At 34.4% G+C, this 18,767-nt stretch overlaps 1 protein-coding gene across 3 annotated transcripts in view; it reads right to left on the reverse strand.

Moving 5' to 3' along the window:
• Window positions 1-18,767, reverse strand: part of VPS13A (vacuolar protein sorting 13 homolog A) — a 278,381-nt gene that overhangs the window by 152,637 nt on the left and 106,977 nt on the right. For all 3 annotated transcript variants that reach the window (XM_043486532.1, XM_043486531.1, XM_043486533.1), the window contains exons 27-33: window positions 15,869-15,948; window positions 13,779-13,844; window positions 13,429-13,582; window positions 12,144-12,260; window positions 11,960-12,063; window positions 3,288-3,455; window positions 1,940-2,244 (exon numbers count right to left, since the gene is read on the reverse strand). In XM_043486532.1, the coding sequence (XP_043342467.1) occupies window positions 1,940-2,244; window positions 3,288-3,455; window positions 11,960-12,063; window positions 12,144-12,260; window positions 13,429-13,582; window positions 13,779-13,844; window positions 15,869-15,948 (994 nt within the window). The remainder of the gene's footprint in view (window positions 1-1,939; window positions 2,245-3,287; window positions 3,456-11,959; window positions 12,064-12,143; window positions 12,261-13,428; window positions 13,583-13,778; window positions 13,845-15,868; window positions 15,949-18,767) is intronic.

Genomic DNA, 18,767 nt, shown 5'->3' on the forward strand with positions numbered 1-18,767 from the left:
AACTTTCCGTTACAAAATAAATGAGTCACAGGTACAGTGTGGAGAATATAGTCAATAATCATGTAGTGTCTTTGTATGGTCACAGATGTTAGCTAGAGATGTAACATGGTTATCTTTTTGAAATGTACAGAAATACTGAATCACTATGCTGTGTAACAGAAACTAACATAGTTCTGTAGGTCAGTTATACTTCAAAACAAACTCATAAAAAAAGGAGTTAAGATCTGTGGTTACCAGAAGCAAGGGATAGGAGGAGGGCAATCTGGATGAAGGTAGTCAGAAGGCATAAGTTGTAAGACACATAAGTACTACAGATATAATGTACAACATGATAAATTAACATTGTTGTATGTTACATAGGGAAACTGTTAGAGTAAATCCAAAGCACTCTCGGCACAAGAAAAAATATTTTCTATTCCTTTCATCTTGTCTCTATATAAGATGATGGATATTTACTAAACTTATGTTGTAATCATTTCATGATGTATGTAAGTCAAATCATTATGTTGTATACCTTAAACCTATACAGTGCTATATATCAATAAAGCTGGAAGGGAAACAATAATGGATACCAATTTATCCCACAGGAAATAAAAAAGAGCAATAAAACTGATAAACCTCTAACCAGAATGACTAATAAAAAAGTATAAATTATAAATATCAAGAATAAGGGAGGTAATATCAATATAGGTATTAATGAATAAGAGAATATTATTAACTTTATGTCATAAAACCTTACTATGTAGATGAAAGACATGTTTCTTGAAAATATTAATGATCACTCATAAAATAATTAATTCATATAGCACCAAGCTTACTAAAGAAATGGAAATTGTAGTTACAAATCTTCCACAAGCAAATCCTAGCCCCAGTGGCTTCACTGGTGAATTCCACCAAATATTTAAGGAAGAATGTAACTGTACTCAAACTACCACAAGTGTATACACATCAAACTTATCAAACTGTATACTTTTAAAAATACTCAATTTATTATATACTAATTACATCTCAAGGCTGTTTTTAAAATGTTCAGTTGATGGAAAGTGGTAGGAGGGACACAGACATGCCAGGAGCCAAAGAGAAGCAGCAAAAATAAAAGGAAAACAATAAATAGAATGAGATTAAAGAAAAAGTACAGAAAGAAAAGAGCAAGTGAGAGGTTTAAATAGAAATGAATCCCAGTTGTAAAAGGAACAGGGTATTAAATCTAGAATGTGTGATAAGAAACAGCACAGTAAAAGTTTTGGAACTATCTGGAAATTCACTTAATTCCCCTAATTACTAATCCCACACAGAGTGAATATATAAGATTGGACTCTACTCGGTGTGGGTATGTATGTGTGTGCGTGTTTAATTAGCATATCAGAACCACAGCACAAAGCTGATAGAGTACTTTGGGCATGCTGTATTTCCAGAGAGAATGAATATATTAGAAATTCTATTTCTTCCATAACCTTCTAATTTATGAAGAACTGCCAATAGGTACAAAGATACTTCTTCAGATAACAAATTTTACAGCATGTCTAATTATCTAATATTTTCTAGGTATTTATTTATTTAATCACTAAATTTTTATTTTTTGTGGGAATATAATTGATTTACAACATTTACTTTCTGGTGTACAACAATGTGAATCAGCCATAAGCAGACATATATCCCCATCTCTCTTGAGTCTTCCTCTTTCCCCCATTTCACCCCTCTAGGTCATTACAGAGCACTGAGCTGAGCTTCCTGTGGATTTCTAGGTTTTTAAAAACTAGAAGACAATAATTGATTTTACCAAAAAATACTTGAGGAAGGAAAAAACCCCACAAAATTAAGTATAGTTATAATAAAATTAAATTTCATTCTAAAAAGAAAACTCAAGATACCAAAGCCTTTAATAGAAAAAATTAGAAAAAGACTGCATTCTACATAAATATACTCGTGAAAAGCTTACCTGTACAGTCGCATTTCACTCAGCTTTATCGTTATCAAATCAATAATGGGTGGGGGGTTGGTCTGACTCTTTGTTATTACATGGAATGTATTTTTCATTGTAATTAGTCCAAAATCAGCAACAAAAACGTTTTCAGAAACTGCAGACTGTGGGATAACCACAACAGGGGCTTTGATGTTAACATCCAACGCCATTCTAGAACTCCTCTGTGCCAGTTCTTTTACACCAGTAGCAGCCATTCCTGCTGCCTGAACAGTTGCCTCAGCTAAGGCTTGTTTACCTGCTTGAAAATTATCTATAAAAGCCTATAAAGAAAACAGAATGATATTCTTAAGGCTACCATCAATGAAAGAAATTATTAAATGTATCACTATTTATGATTTTACCTCCATAAGAAAAACTTTCTCTTGGTACAACTAAACATCATTTATTCAAAGTCTGTCTACATTAAACCTTAATCTTCTGCAATAGAAGTTGGGAAACAAAAAGATACAGATACAGAAACACAGTAAAACAATAAAAACCTAGTCCCTGGACCAAAGCAGTGTGGGGATATTGCAATGTTTCACTGGTATCTATTTCTCTTTTTATCTCATTTTCCTAAGGGCTAAACAATCCTGTTGTATTTCACTATTACAACCTCAATGCACAGAGGGCTTATTTACATTTGTAAGGTAAAACAGTAATGAAAATGTCTGCCAAGAAAAACTGCATGATAACCTCAGTTAAAAAGATCACAGAGACAACAACATTATTTATTTAGAATCAAGTGATTATCTCGTTTATACCACAATTTAGTTAAAGGAATGAATAGTGAAGTCAGAGACAGGCATGACACTCACAGGAAAAAATATCAGCTGTTAGCAAAACAAAAACAAACTATGAAGAAACAGAGTCTATATACCTTAGGGAAATGTCATAGGGATTAAATCTAAATCCCACAAAGCCCCAAATATTCATCGAATGCAATAGAAAATGTAATTTTCCTAATGATTATCTGAAACCAAACAGACTTCAATTGTATATTTAGCACTTTTAGTAAGAGCTGAAAGGTAAAATACTTAAATTATGTATAAAATAAAGAATTAAATATACATAACATATATAAAATGTACCTATATTTAATGTCTATAAAATACACATTTCAATTAACTAGAACATTCCCATGTGAAAAATGACACTATATAAACGATACTATACATTTCAGTCACGATAAACGGTACCTGAAATATTTTAAAAAACCAGGGGGAAATAATCAAGCAAGGAATTCCTCATCTATGCTTGAGAAATAGCAAACACTTTCCAACTAGTAGGGAAAAATAAATAAAAAATCAATTAACATACTTACCAATATAGAATACAGAAATTTTTTGACAAGAACTACTTCAATGCAACCAACAGTTAAATTAACTTGCATATCAACTATATTCATATCTGTGTATGCAGAACCAGCAGTTGCACCCATATAAGAAACCATTTTGAAGCTGAAAACTTCTTTTCCGGTAATATAAACAGCCTTAAAGAGAGAAAATTTCAATCGTCAAAATCCACTTCGGATAGAATGTCTTCAGTGCAAAAATAAAAACAAAACATACACATATATTTGGAAAATCTTCCAAATAGTGAAGCCAAGTATAAATAAGACAACAATTCTAACATCCTTACTAGAATCCGCACAAGGTTATTCAAAACAGAAATGGCAGTTCCCTTTTAGGATGAAATCAATTTGGTAGGTTTGGCACAAGATATTTTTAGTGGTAAAACAGAAAAAAAAATTATCCGAATATTCCTTTTCATTTAGTGAGTATACTTTTGTACTGAGAACTGCCATAAAAATGTATTTTTCATTCACTGTCAAAACTTATAATCTATCTTCTTGATTTGAGGTATGTGAATAGATTTTCCATATCCTTCAAAGGAGTCTTCTCCTATCAAAAAAACTTCTGTTCCTTATTAATTTGTTGAGTCATCTCAACTGCCAAATAAGAGTTACCTACAGCAGTATGACATCTCAAGCTCCGCAATACATTAAAAATGGTTGGAGATATTAGCAATGTGGAATGACAGAAATATTCTGAAAGATAAACAGAGCACTCACTATTTTAATTTTTAACTACTTTATAGTTTTCTTGACCCTCCTAAATGCTAGAAGCAGGGCAGACGGCTGAAGAACCATAAGTAAACAAATTCCAACCGTCAAACAAAAAAACCTCAGGAATCAGAGATAGTTGACTGAAGGCTGAAGTGTAAGATGAGACTCTCCTGAAGTCTATAGGTATTCTGCTTCTGCCTAGGATACAGAATGCTGAAGAGAGGTCATTGCAAACCTTAAGAATGAGAAAAACAAAAACAGACAAACTATAAAATTTTTAACTTTTCTTAAAGAAAGAAAGAGAAGTCACTCAGTTGTGTCCAACTCTTTGCAACCCCAGGGACTGTAGCCCACCAGGCTCCTCCGTCCATGGAATCTTCCAGGCAAGAATACTGGAGTAGGTTGCCATTTCCTTTTCCAGGGGCTATTCCCAACCTAGGGACTGAACCTGGGTCTCCCACATTGTAGGCAGACACTTCACTGTCCGAGCCACCAGGCAAGCCTCTTAACTTTTCTTAAAACCACTCGAAATCTGAGGCTACAAGCCAACCAAGCAGCCTGAAATCTAAAGAAAAAATAAGGTACCTTCAAGAAAGACAGAATCTTAAGCACCAGCTCACCTAGGATAAGGGGCAGGAGAAAAGAGATGCCATATACCACATACATGAGGTAAGAAGAACTGAGATAAAATGATAAAGGCTGACTATGAACTAATAATGGGAGACAGAGAATTCCTGGGAGTCACAGACACAGAGGAGCTCACACTCAGCTGTAAGCATTTCATTGTGCACTTTATGTTGGGAGTTCCTGAGTGACTAGGGTCACAGTGGAATACCAGAGGAAGATTTCCTTGCTACAATCCTCAAAGAAAGGAGAAGCCTCCACCCTAGAAAAGGCCCAAAGTACCATCAGAATTACTGTCTCGAACAGAAGCCTTAAGAAACTATGGGAAAGGCAGTAACCTTGTTGCTCTCAGCTCTCCATTAACATGATTTAACTCCCATGCTAACACACTAGCAGAAAAAGAAGGCACACGCACTTTCAGACATAAATACAGCTCACTTCCATCTCTATTACCGTGTACATGATGTCTGACAGTCAATCATTAGCTACAAAAAACCCCAAAAAGGAAGAAAAAAAAACGAATGACAAAACTATCAACAGAATCAGACTTGCCTAAAACATAGATGTTGAAACACTCAGCCAATGGATTTTTAATCATAATCATTAGTAAGGCTAGTGCTTTGAGTGGAAAATATGGAAAACATGAAAGAACAGATTAAAGAATATGAGCCGAGAAATGGAAAACAGAAAAAAAGGTCAATACTAAAGATTAAAAAACAGGGTAACAGATGAAGAATACTTTCAGTGGGTTTATCACTATATTCAATGGAGCCAAGGACACAATGAGTGAACTAAAAAATAGGTCAACAGAAATTATACAAATCAAACATAATGAGAAAAGAATGGGAAAAGAACAGAGGATCTAAAGGTCATGGGATGATCTCCAATGAGAATCTAAAAGTAATTTTTGGAACCCAAGAGGAAGAATAGGGACAAAATGGAGGAGGAAAAGGAAGTGAGGGAGGAGGGAGATGGAGGTAGGAAGAACTACCTGAAAAGACATAAAAAAATATTGAGAGAGAGATCCAAAAAGCTCAGAAAAATTCAAACAGGACAAATATGAATATATACTTACATATATATAGACCCACTATACACAAACACAGAAGGCAGTCAGATAAAGACAAGATATTATGTACACCTAGCAGAAGTATCACTCAGATAATGACGGTGAAATAAGTGCTTTTTCCCCTAGTTCTGTTCCCTCCTTCCTGACAAAAGATGAGATAATTCATAACTAGCAGAGGTGCATTATAAGAAATCATTAACTTCTTCAGGTGGAAATAAAAATAACAGAATTTTGAAGCTACATGAAAAAATTAATTCCAGAAATGGTTAGAATAAAGGTAAGAAGGTATATGTCTTGTAAAAAATTAATTTCTCTAAAAGAAAAATAAACCCAAATCAGTACATATACATTGCAAACTTTCAGCATACACAAAAGTAAAACATATTACAATAACACTGTGAAAGGCAACAAAAGAAGGAACTGACAGTAGTGTTGCTAGGATATATTACATAAGCAGTGAAATAGTATCAGAAGGTAGACTATAATATCTTTAACACTATTAATCAATAAAAAGCAGAATAACTTCCATAAGTCACATGAGTGACTTGGGACTACCCGCCTTGAGTCCAATAGAAGAGAAGAAATTTTCATAAAATAGTGTTTAGTGCAGAGATTATGGCCTAGGAGGCAACAATCATAGATAAGGGGTAAATAAAAAGATCATACTAAAAGATGGATATTTTAAGTAAAAACCTGTATTTTGAAACATAAGGTCCCCTCATTCTTCATCCAACTCGCTCCCTGAACTTACACCATTAGGCCTATACTTATAGTACTTTTCTAAAAGGAAAATGACTGGCCCGAGAGAAAAAGAAAACAAACAAACAAAAAACTCTATAGATACTCAAGTTTTGAGGCTATAAAATCACTGCATTACTGCCTACAATCTGCCATGATGTTCACCTGTCCAAATGATGTTCACCTGGCCAAAGTCCTGACTACACAAAGCTTCCAATCAGCTCTGAATATTTAGGCAAAATTACCAAGTCCTTCTAAGAGAAAGAAAGCCAAACTGTCATCAGGATTAGCAGCAGCAATTTGACTGAACATTCACACTAGGCCAGAAGATATAGAATAACATGCTTAAAATCATCTAGAAAAGAAAATGCAAGCTAAAGAATCAAAATCCAGTCAGAGTATCCTGCAAATATAAATGTAATGCAACATATAAACACTCGTGCAGTATCGTTCTTACAACTATAAGCCCTGCCTAAGAAATCTACTGGGGAATAAATTTATGAGTAGCTAAAATTTTGGAGACGTCAGCAGAAAGACTGGTGAAGACTCCCATTTAATAAGGAAGAAATTTTTTTGAATATTCTGAATCAGAGTATTATCATTTTGCAACCCTTAATGAAATGGTGGTTTTTAATATTACAAAGACAGCAAACTATGTGAACCCTTTGAAGATATTCAACACAATCTATGAAGTATTCTTGTCTTCCCCAACCCCCACAAAACAAACAAAACAAACTCCCTGAATCTCACTGAATGAAATTTAACTTATCAATCAGGCTCCAAAATCACTGCAGATGGTGACTGCAGCCATGAAATTAAAAGACGCTTGCTCCTTGGAAGAAAAGCAATGACCAACCTAGACAGAGTATAAAAAGCAGAGACATCACCCTGCTGACAAAGGCCCCTACAGTCAAAGCCATGGTTTTTCAGTAGTCACGTATGGATGTGAGAGCTGGACCATAAAGAAGGCTGAGCACCGAAGAATTAATGCTCTCAAACTGTGGTGCTGGAGAAGACTGTTGAGTGTCCCTTGGACTGCAAGGAGATCAAACCAGTCAATCCCAAAGGAAATCAAGCCTGAATATTTATTGGAAGGACTGATGCTCCAATAGTCTGGCCACCTAAAGCAAAGAGCCAACACATTGGAAAAGATGCCTATGCTGGGATTGAAGGTGGAGGGGAAGGGGATGACAGAGGATGAGATGCTTGAATAGTATCATCAACTAAATGGACATGAGTATGAGCAAACTCCAGGCAGGGAAGCCTGGCATGCTGCGCACACAGAATCAAACATGACTTAGTAACTGAACAACAGCTGTACATGGTAAAAAAAAAAAAAAAAAAAGACATCTATTTAAATAAATGATGCTAGGAAAAAAGAAGCCAATGTTAAAAAAAGTGAAACTGGATTCCAGCCTCAATCATATTTTAAAAAAAATCAGTTTCAAGTAGGATGAAAGATGTAACAGTGAAAGGCAAAATCATATAACGTTTAGAAGGTGGCGGAGGGGAATACCTTTATGAATTCAGAGAACCAATTGATTTAGAAAATGTAAAACTCTCAAACCAAAAAAGGATAAAATTCAACTTCATTAAAATTAACAACTTCTGTTTCTCAAAAGACATCATAACCAAACTGGGAGTAACTATTTGAAACAAAAATAAACTAAGCAAGGAATAATACAGACCATATTAAATGATTTCCTACAAATCAATGAGGAAAAAAATGAACATTCCTTCCCCCAAAATTGGTAAATCAAATCAGGGTTCAGCAAACTACCATCAGCAGGATTAGGTAAGAATGATCTTCGTATCTCTAAGTAGTTAAAAATAATCTAAATAATAGTAATATTTTGTGACACATGCAAGTTATATGAAATTTTCATTTTATTATCCATAAAATAAAATTTTATTGGAACACAGTCAAACCATTCATTTATACATTACCTATGGCTACTTTCACATTACAATAGCAGAGCTGAAGAGTTTTAACAAAACTGCATGGGCCTAAAAGACAATCTGGCTATTTACAGAAAAAGTTTGCTGGCACCTGGGTTTAACAAACATTTCATAGAAAAGCAAGCATAAATAGTCTATAAATATATGAAAAACATGCAACTTCATCACTGGTAAGAAAAATACAAACTGAAAACACCATATTATATACTCCAGATCTTCAAAAACTTAACACAATTTCGAGCACTGGCATTGAAATAAAATACCAGATCTCTCTTCCACGGCTCCTGGGAGTACATGAAATGTACTTACATTCTCTGGAAATGCTTACATGAGATATGTCCAAGAATATACCAGGAGACATGTGCAAGACTAGCTACAGAAGCAGTGCTCATAAAACAAAACAACAGAAACCAAATATCAATAGAACAATGAATAAATAACAATATATACTGGAATCAAAGTTAACAAAAAAGGAAAGGAAAATGGGGGTAGGACAAGAAGATACAAGTGAGAAACTTCATTTTGTAGCTTTTTTTAAGTTGGATTTTTAACCTTAAATATGCATTAGAAATAAAATTATAGAAGGAAAAAAGTACACGTCTTGGGTTAGAGTATTAGTTCCATTTCTAACTACCTAAATGTCTTTTAGTAGATTCATTACATTAGCTTTATTTGCTAAACAGGATAAATAAAAAGGACAATATGCTTTCCTCAGTGCTCTAATAATATAATTTTTCTTTCAAATAAAAGCAATGGAAGCAAATTAAACCATGGCTTCTAAAAAATGTCTTGATCTTTATACCTATGAGCCATGCACCTGTGATGTTTGGGGGATGCTTGTTATTCCATGCTAACAAATAAGAAATGTAAGGAATAAGAATTTTTATTTAACATATAAATCAGGTCATCTCATCCATATTATTTGCTAATAAGCTGACATATCTATTTTCTTTCCTCCTGTCATATTCCAAACTTTGACTTCCTGACTCAACAAGTACCTCAGCCTTTTCTAATCCTACTACTTGATATTCTCTTCACTCTTTTAAACATACCACCTCCCACAGACGCCCTTGGTCAAAAGTCACCTATACAATTCCACAACAGTGTCTAATCTAAGAACCTTACTCTCTTGCACCCAGTAACAAAGGACTTATCTTTCAAACACTAGCCACATAGTTTAAAGGACTTCTAACATTAAAATGCTATGTTAGTTAAGCATCCATGAAAATGAACTTTGAAAAATCTTATTATTCAATCTGATTTCATACCCTCTGGTCTGAAATCTAAAATGCATAATAAAGTTCACAGTATTTCAAGATAGAGGAAAGATAATAAGTAAAAAGGCCATTTGCTACTAGCCAACCCACCCTCCAACAATCCCCAACACTTGAGTTCCAGGAATATTATCTGTACTAATTTCATTTATGAGATACTTAACCTCATTTTACAAATAAACAAAGATTCTGAGATGAGGCCACACAACTACTGAAGAGCAAGGCTAAAATAAGAACCCAATTATGCCTAATTTCAAAACCTATGGACCCAATAAGACACACTGTTAAAATCCAACAGCTCTTTAATTTACACCTATGACTAATCCTTACAAATAGCTGTGAAAAGAAGGGAAGCGAAAAGCAAAGGAGAAAAGGAAAGATATACCCATGTAGAGCTGCAAATAATAGCAAGAAGAGATAAGAAAACATTCCTCAGCGATCAATGAAAAGAAATAGAGGAAAGCAATAGAATGGGAAAGACTAGAGATCTCTTCAAGAAAATTAGAGATACCAGGGGAACATTTTATGCAAAGATGGGCTCAATAAAGGACAGAAATGGTAGGGAGCTAACAGAAGCAAAATATTAAGAAGAGGTGGCAAGAATACACAAAAGAACTGTACAAAAAAGATCTTCAAAGCCCAGATAATCACGATGGTGCGATCATTCACCTACAGCCAGACATTCCTGGATTGTGAAATCAAGTGGGCCTTAGGAAGCATCACTAGAAACAAATCTAGTGGAGGTGATAGAATTCCAGTTGAGCTATTTCAAATCCTGAAAGATGATGCTGTGAAAGTGCTGCACTCAATATGCCAGCATATTTGGAAAACTCAGCAGTGGCCACAGGACTAGAATAGGTCAGTTTTCATTCCAATCCCAAAGAAAGGCAATGCCAAAGAATGCTCAAACTACCGCACGATTGCACTCATCTCACAGGCTCGTAAAGTGATGCTTAAAATTCTCCAAGCCAGGCTTCAGCAACACGTGAACCATGAACTTCCAGAGGTTCAAGCTGGTTTTAGAAAAGGCAGAGGGACCAGAGATCAAATTGCTAACATCCGCTGGATCATCAAAAAAGCAAGAGAGTTCCAGAAAAACATCTATTTCTGCTCTATTGACTATGCCAAAGTCTTTGTGTGGATCACAAGAAACTGTGGAAAATTCCGAAAGAGATGGGAATACCAGACCACCTGACCTGCCTCTTGAGAAATCTGTATGCAGGTGAGGAAGCAACAGTTAGAACTAGACATGGAACAACACACTGGTTCCTAATAGGAAAAGGAGTACGTCAAGGCTGTATACTGTCACCCTGCTTGTTTAACTTATATGCAGAGTACATCATGAGAAACGCTGGGCTGGAGGAAGCACAAGCTGGAATCAAGACTGCCAGGAGAAATATCAATAACCTCAGATATGCAGATGACACCACCCTTATGGCAAAAAGGGAAGAAGAACTAAACAGCCTCTTGATGAAGGTGAAAGAGGAGGGTTAAAAAAAAAAAGTTGGCTTAAAGCTCAACATTCAGAAAACTAAGATCATGGAATCCGGTCCCATCACTTCATGGCAAATAGATGGGGAAACAGTGGAAACAGTGACTGACTTTATTTTTCAGGGCTCCAAAATCACTGCGGATGGTGATTGCAGCCATAAAATTAAAAGACGCTTACTCCTTGGAAGGAAAGTTATGACTGACCTGGACAGCATATTAAGAAGCAGAGACATTACTTTGCCAACAAAGGTCCATCTAGTCAAGGCTATGGTTTTCCCAGTGGTCATGTATGGATGTGAGAGTTGGACTATAAAGAAAGCTGAGTGCCGAAGAATTGATGCTTTTGAACTGTGGTGTTGGAGAAGACTCTTGAGAGTCTCTTGGACTGCAGGGAGATCCAACCAGTCCATCCTAAAGGAGATCAGTCCTGGGTGTTCATTGGAAGGACAGATGTTGAAGCTAAAACTCCAATACTTTGGCCACCTGATGTGAAGAGGTGACTCATTCTAAAAGACCCCGATGCTGGGATAGACTGAGGGCAGGAGGAGAATGGGACGACATAGGATGAGATGGTTGGATGGCATCACCGACTCAAAGGACATGGTTTGGGCGGACTCTGGGAGTTGGCGATGGACAGGGAGGCCTGGCGTGCTGCGATTCACGGGGTCGCAAAGAGTTGGACACGACTGAGCGACTGAACTGAACTGAACTGATGACTAATCTTAAAGGACAACCATATTTAATAATGTTAATTAATAGAAACATGTTCATACCTTTTTGTATACAGCTGTTACGTCAGAATCCAGAACAATTATATTCCTTAGGTTTGCATTTGTTTCAGTCACTAATGGCCTCATAATGATTTCACAATCAAGCCCTAAGGGGAAAAAAAGAATCATTCAATTCCTTTTCCTTCATTTAGTAGTTCTGAACTCACTTTTTATCAAATCTTGTTACCTTCTATCTTAATTTCTGAAATGTTACGTTTCTGATCTTGAATAAAGATCTGTAAACATGATAATTCTGCTAAAATCTGCAAGGTAATAGTGTCTTCATTCTTGGATGATTTTAAAGCTGCAAAAAGAAACTCGTATTGTAAAACATAAGACAAAATTTTTAGTAGTTATCTTACTACGTTTATAAAGTAACTGAAATCACAACAATAATGTGAATACTAGAGGAACATCTGATTTGCAAATTGAAAGCAAGCAATAATATGTTACCTATTAAGTTATGAATTCTAAAAAAACAATCAAATCCAATGAAACCAAAGCCAAACAAATGCAAACAAAGAGACAAAACAAAATAGTTCTAGATGAGAATAACATTTGAAACCAAGTTGTAGCTGTAAAGTCAATCTTTGGCAATTTACTGATAATAAGGTGATACTCGTTATTATCCAACTTGTAACTTTTGACTGCTTAAAAATAGCACTTGGTTTAAAAATATACACTCATATTATTGAAATTGTTAGTCCTATGTTTCTAATCTAAAATAATATTTTGTTGTTCAGTCATTCAGTCGTTTCCGGCTCTTTGAGACCCCATAAACTGCAGCACGCTAGATTTCCCTTTCCTTCACCACCTCCTGGAGTTTGTGCAAACTAATGTCCATTGAGCTGGTGATGCCATCCAATCATCTCATCCTCTGTCAACCCCTTCTCCTCCTTGCTTCAATCTTTCCCAGAATTAGGGTTTTAAATTCATGGCAAATAGTTGGGGAAACAGTGGAAACAGTGACTGACTTTATTTTTCAGGGCTCCAAAATCACTACGGATGGTGATTGCAGCCATAAAATTAAAAGATGCTTACTCATTGGAAGGACAGTTATGACCAACCTAGATAGCAGGGTTTAACTACATTAAATTTATAATTTTCAGGTGGCACCAGTGGTCAAGAACCCGCCTGCCAATGCAGGAGATGGAAGAGATGCAGATTTGATCCCTGGGTCAGGAAGATTCCCTGGAGAAGTGCATGGCAACCCACTCCAGGATTCTTGCCTGTAGAATCCCATGGACAGAATCAACTAAAATGAATGACTAGATAAATAAAAGCTACTTTCTTTAGCAATAATCACTTTACTAACATTTTTTAAAATTAACTTGGTACATAATGAATCTTTTCAGATATTAATCTAGGCAACAGAATTCTGAAGTCAATATCGTAAGATAATAATAAGCCAAGAATCAAAATTTATTGATCTACTTGGTAAAAATTTGAAGTTGAATTTTAAAGAAACATACGTATTTTTTTAATAACCTCCCCTTTGTCTTCAGTCTCCACAACATGCACCAGGGCTGGTTTCTCCTCCAAATATGGAAGGATATTATTAAAATAATTTATTGTATTCAGAAGTGCATCAGTATGTAAATGAATATCCAAAGAGGAAAAATTCACCTAAAGAACAAAACTGATTTTAGTAACACAACAAATATTCGTTTCCCTGTTCTATGTTCTTTGTGGCATAAAGGATACAATTTATAATAGTTAATTTTTATCCTCAAGGATCTTACAGTTCCAGTTAAAATTTTTATAATACATTTGCTTAGAAATACAGTATCTAACTAAAAAATAAATTATTATTCACTTATACCTTTATCAGTTGCACAACACTGTTATAAGCATTCTTCAATACTGTTGCAGGTAAATTATTTTCAACCTACACAAAGTGAGAAATACAAATCTGTTAGATTATCATAGGAACACAATTGCACATACAATTACACAATAGTCCTAATACGCATTTATATAATGCTTTGAGCTATTCATATACATATAATTACTTAAAAACTGCTTCACCAGAACAAAAGAAACTTGGTAATTATAGAGCAAGTATTCAGTAAATGTGCTACATACTATCTTGCTTATTACCAAGAATAGAAATTTAGATAAAGATATGGTACATACATATAATGAAATATTCATCATAAAAAAGAACAAATTTCAGTCAGTTCTACTGAGGTGGATGAACCTAGAGCCTGTTATACAGAGTGAAGTCAGAAAGAAAAAAACAAATATTATATATTAACACATATATATGGAATCTAGAAAAATGATATTGATAAATCTATCTGCAGGGAAGGAACGGACACAAAGATCTAGAGAATGGACTTGCAGACACAGTGGGGGAAGGAAAAAGTGGGACAAATGGAGAAAGTAGCATAGACATATATACACTACCACGTGCAAGACAGACAGCTGGTGTGAAGCTGCTATGTAACACAGGGAGCCCAGCCAGGATTCTGTGAGGACTGCGAGGGGCGGGCTGGGGGGACGGGAGGGAGGCTCAGGAGGGAGGTGGTAAATGTACAATTATGGCTGGTCTGTGGTGTTGTATGACTGAAACCATCACAACATCGTAAAGCAATTTTCTTCCAACTAAAAAGTAAATTTAAAAAAAGAAAAAAATTCCCACAAAAAAAAAAAAAAGAGTGGAAATTTAGATATTATCACACGTAGAGGACAATCATTTAATCATCCACAACTTTGTAAGGTCCTTCCCAAATCTTCCTGAATTTTAAAACAAAATTTTGACAGAATAGTCCACCAGGTATCAAATATTCTGTGTTATATTTAGATCTGGAACATTTTTATATTGATAATATAAAAGTTGTTTAATTCATAAACAAACACTAAAAACTGCAACAATAATATTAAAAATAATAAATAGTAAAATGTAAAAAAAGTAAAATAAATAAATAATAAAATAATAAAATGTAAAATAAAATAAAAATTAAAAATAAAAATAAAATAAATAAAAATATTTTTAATAATTTTATTTTATAAAAAATAAAAATAAAATTTAAAAATAAAATAAAAAATAAAAAAGTAAAATGTAAAATAAAATAAAATAAAAAATGTAAAAATAGTAAAAGCTGCAACAGTAATAGTAAAAAATGGTCTTAAAAATTATATAATGCTTATTGAACATTATTCTTACCATAAAATACTATAATTATTAAAATAATGTGGCACTTATATAAAGACAGGTCAATGAAAACAAAGGCAAAATCATATGTAGATGACAGTAGACATGAATATTTAATAAATGATGACTTGGTTATCACAGAAAAGGACTGGAGCCACTGACAGCAGGAAAATTAGGTAACTTCAAACTCTCGTGGGAAATCAAGTGAAAGCTTCATCTTTTATAGTATACCACAATAAATTTCATCAAGGTTAAAAAGTCTGTAGATTCCCTGATGGGGGGGAAACAGTCAAACTGCAGGTCATTTCTACTTAGAAAGTGGGCTGCTTATTGTCCTGCTACATTAAGTGTTTATAAATCATGAGTTATCTAATAGAGGATAACAAAATAAAACATCTTAAAGTTTTAGGAGATAAAGTGATCACATCAGGATGGAGATTAAACTGAGTATTTCTAAACTTATAGAACCTGATTTAAATATCTCAGCAGCATGCTTACCATGCCTGCACGCGAGGTAAGTCGCTCAGTCGTGTCCGACTCTTTGAGACCCTATGGACCGTAGCCCACCAGGCTCCTCTGTCCACGGGATTCTCCAGGCAGAAATACTGGAGTGGGTTGCCATGCCTTCCTCCAGGCCATCTTCCTGACTCAGGGATCAACCCCACATCTCTTAAGTCTCCTGCACTGGCAGGCAGGTTCTTTACCACGAGCACCACTTGGCTTACCATAGCAAGTATATAAATCAAACTACTTACCTTCACATATTCCAGTGTTAAGAGATCTTCCATTGTGTTATCCAGTGTTGTAATCAAATAAACTGGTTTCTTGTTTTCATCTAAAAATAATTTCTCAAATTATTCTTTCATAGAAAAACTAATGGGAAATAAATGCAGGAAATATTAACAACTATAGAATTGGAAAAGAAGTATTTCCTGTATCAGTTCTGAACTCTGATCTCTGTATTCCTCAAATCAGGTGGTCTTTCTTCCTTTATTTTAAACTCTACAAATGTAATTTCATCTCATGATTCCCTTTTCTTATGCCACATTGCAAAAGATTCTTATCTTACCTTTCTAAACTTAGATACAAAGTTAAGAAAGAAAAAGTAGCAATCAGATAGAGAAAACAATGTTTATGAGGAACAATAAAAGGACATGAAGTGATGCTGGTCCTGAATCACAAAAATAGTCAGAATCTCTAAAAACAACTGTATACAAAAAACATCAGATGGTGAGAAATGAGCTGTTCTGTGTATTAGTTTAGATTAAAATAAACCTGAGTACCATATTATCAGTCTTTACAAATTATATTGTTGCTTCTGCTTAAAATCTAAGAAAATAATCAAGCAAACTGCTGAAGAAGAGTATTTTGTGTCAACTTATGCCTTTGAAATCAATAACAAGATACTGGAAGATAGGAGTACAAACCAGTCATACTACTCTCGACGGAAAAAATACAGTGTATCTCCACAGAACCCTCCAGATTTAAGTTTATTAGTACTTAAGCTAGCCTTCTACTGTACATGCTAATCACATTTCCTCCTTAAAAAGGTCCCCACTTTTTCACACGTTCATTCATTCTCTGAACAACTATTTACTGACCATTTACTTTGTGTAAGAATATTGTATTTGCTTCTTCCTACTCTTTCTAAGAAAACATAAGCAAATGTATTACAAAAACAGGTAAACTGTTAGTTGTATATCCTGTATTATGTATGCAAGGGTTTTCTTACCCTTTGCTCTTTGGGAAACAAAAAATTATAAAAAAATAAATATTAATAACTTCTGTAATACTTCTGGATTACTGGAAAGCACTATCAAGTTGGCTCACTTTTCTTTCCAACTGTCAGAGCAAACTTTCTTGATGTAAAAAGCATAATAAGGCAGAATTCTGTTTCTTGCATGTATGATAATTTTTTCAAGAAGAGATAATCATAACACAATTCACCAGATGCAAGTTGTAAAGGGCCACAGAACAAGTGTAGAGTATGGAATTAAAAATGTGTAAATCATTTCCAATGACTAAGTTTTCAGGCCACAATACTTAATCTGCTTCCCAACATACAGAGATCACAATCCAGGTCTCACAAAAAAGGGAAAGTTTCGTTATACCAGTTAACGATATCTTTTGTCTGAGAATGAGTTCCCAGAGAAGAGGACATTCTCAAATCCTTGATACGTATATAAGCATATTCCTCACCTTTCTTATTCCCACAGAGAGTTCAGCTTAAGTTTTTAACTCCCTTATTTTAGTATCTCAGTTTACCGCAGGGTAGCGGGGGGAACCTCTAAATGAGTTCAAAGGATTTCATAGGATAGGTCCCATTTAAAACTTAAATAACTTATAAACATTTAAAAAAAAAAAAAAAAAAAAGCTAACAATCAAAAGGGAATTTCCTGGCAGTCCAGTGGTTAGAACTCCAACACTTTCACTGTCAGGGCCCAGGTTTTGATCCCTGGTCAGGGAACTAACATCCTAAAAGCCACAAGGCCATGCCCAGCTCCCCCCCCACAAAAAAAATTTTTTTAACTATAAAAATTAAAAAAAAAAAAACCAACAAAAAACACTGGTTCCAGGACAGCCAAGAATAACGTACTTTTATACACATGCAAATAAAATATATTTGTGCAGTTTCAAAACTAAAAGTAAAGCCTTGTTAATTTTAAGTTCAAAAAAAAAATTAAGCCAACTGTTTCATTAATCACTTTGAACATCAATGGTCTAAATGCACCAAGTAAAAGACACCAATTTCCAACATGAATCAAAAAAAATAAGACCCAAGAATATACTGTCTGCTAAAAACCCACTTTAAATACAAAAGTATGTATACTTTGAAAGTAAACAGATGTTGAAAAATACATTATGCTAACACTAAAAAGAAGAAAGCAAGGATAGTTACGTTAATTTTCAGACAGAGCAGACTTCATAAAGAAAGGCATTAAATAATGATAAAGTAGTCAATTTTCCATGAGAACACAACAATCCTTAAGGTGTACTTATTGAACAATAGAAAGGAAAAAATGATCATAATGAAAAGAGAAACAGATGAACCCACTACATTATTAGAACACTTCATACTCTATCAGAAATGAAAAATATATATATATATAAAATATATATATATATATATATATATATATATATATATATATGAGGACACAGTTGAGCTCAGTAACACCATCAAACAACTGGAGGTAATGGACGTCTAGAGACTACTTCATCCAACAAGAGCATAATATTCATTCTTGTTAAGCTCACATGGAATATTCACCAAGATTAACCACATTCTGAGCCACAGAATACACCTTAGCAAGTTTTAAAAACAGAAATCATACAAGGTCTGCCTTCAGACCACAGAAGAATGAAAACAGAAATCAGTAACAGAAAACTAGTTGGAAAATTCCAAAATATTTGGAAAATAAACAACACATTTCTAAATAACACATGACTCAAAAAAGAAATCTCGAAGGAAGAGTTAAAAACACTTGGAATTAAATGAAATGTCCATGCTCTAATTCCTCCAAATCCTAGAATATGTTATCTCATATGGTAAGTGTAACATTACAGAGGTGATTAAGGTCAAGATTAAGGAGAAATGATTTTTGATTGTCCAGATGCACTCAATCTTAATTACCTTAGTTTTTAGAGCAGAAG

The sequence above is a fragment of the Cervus canadensis genome, chromosome 14 (assembly GCF_019320065.1).
Source record: "Cervus canadensis isolate Bull #8, Minnesota chromosome 14, ASM1932006v1, whole genome shotgun sequence".
Taxonomy (NCBI): domain Eukaryota; kingdom Metazoa; phylum Chordata; class Mammalia; order Artiodactyla; family Cervidae; genus Cervus; species Cervus canadensis.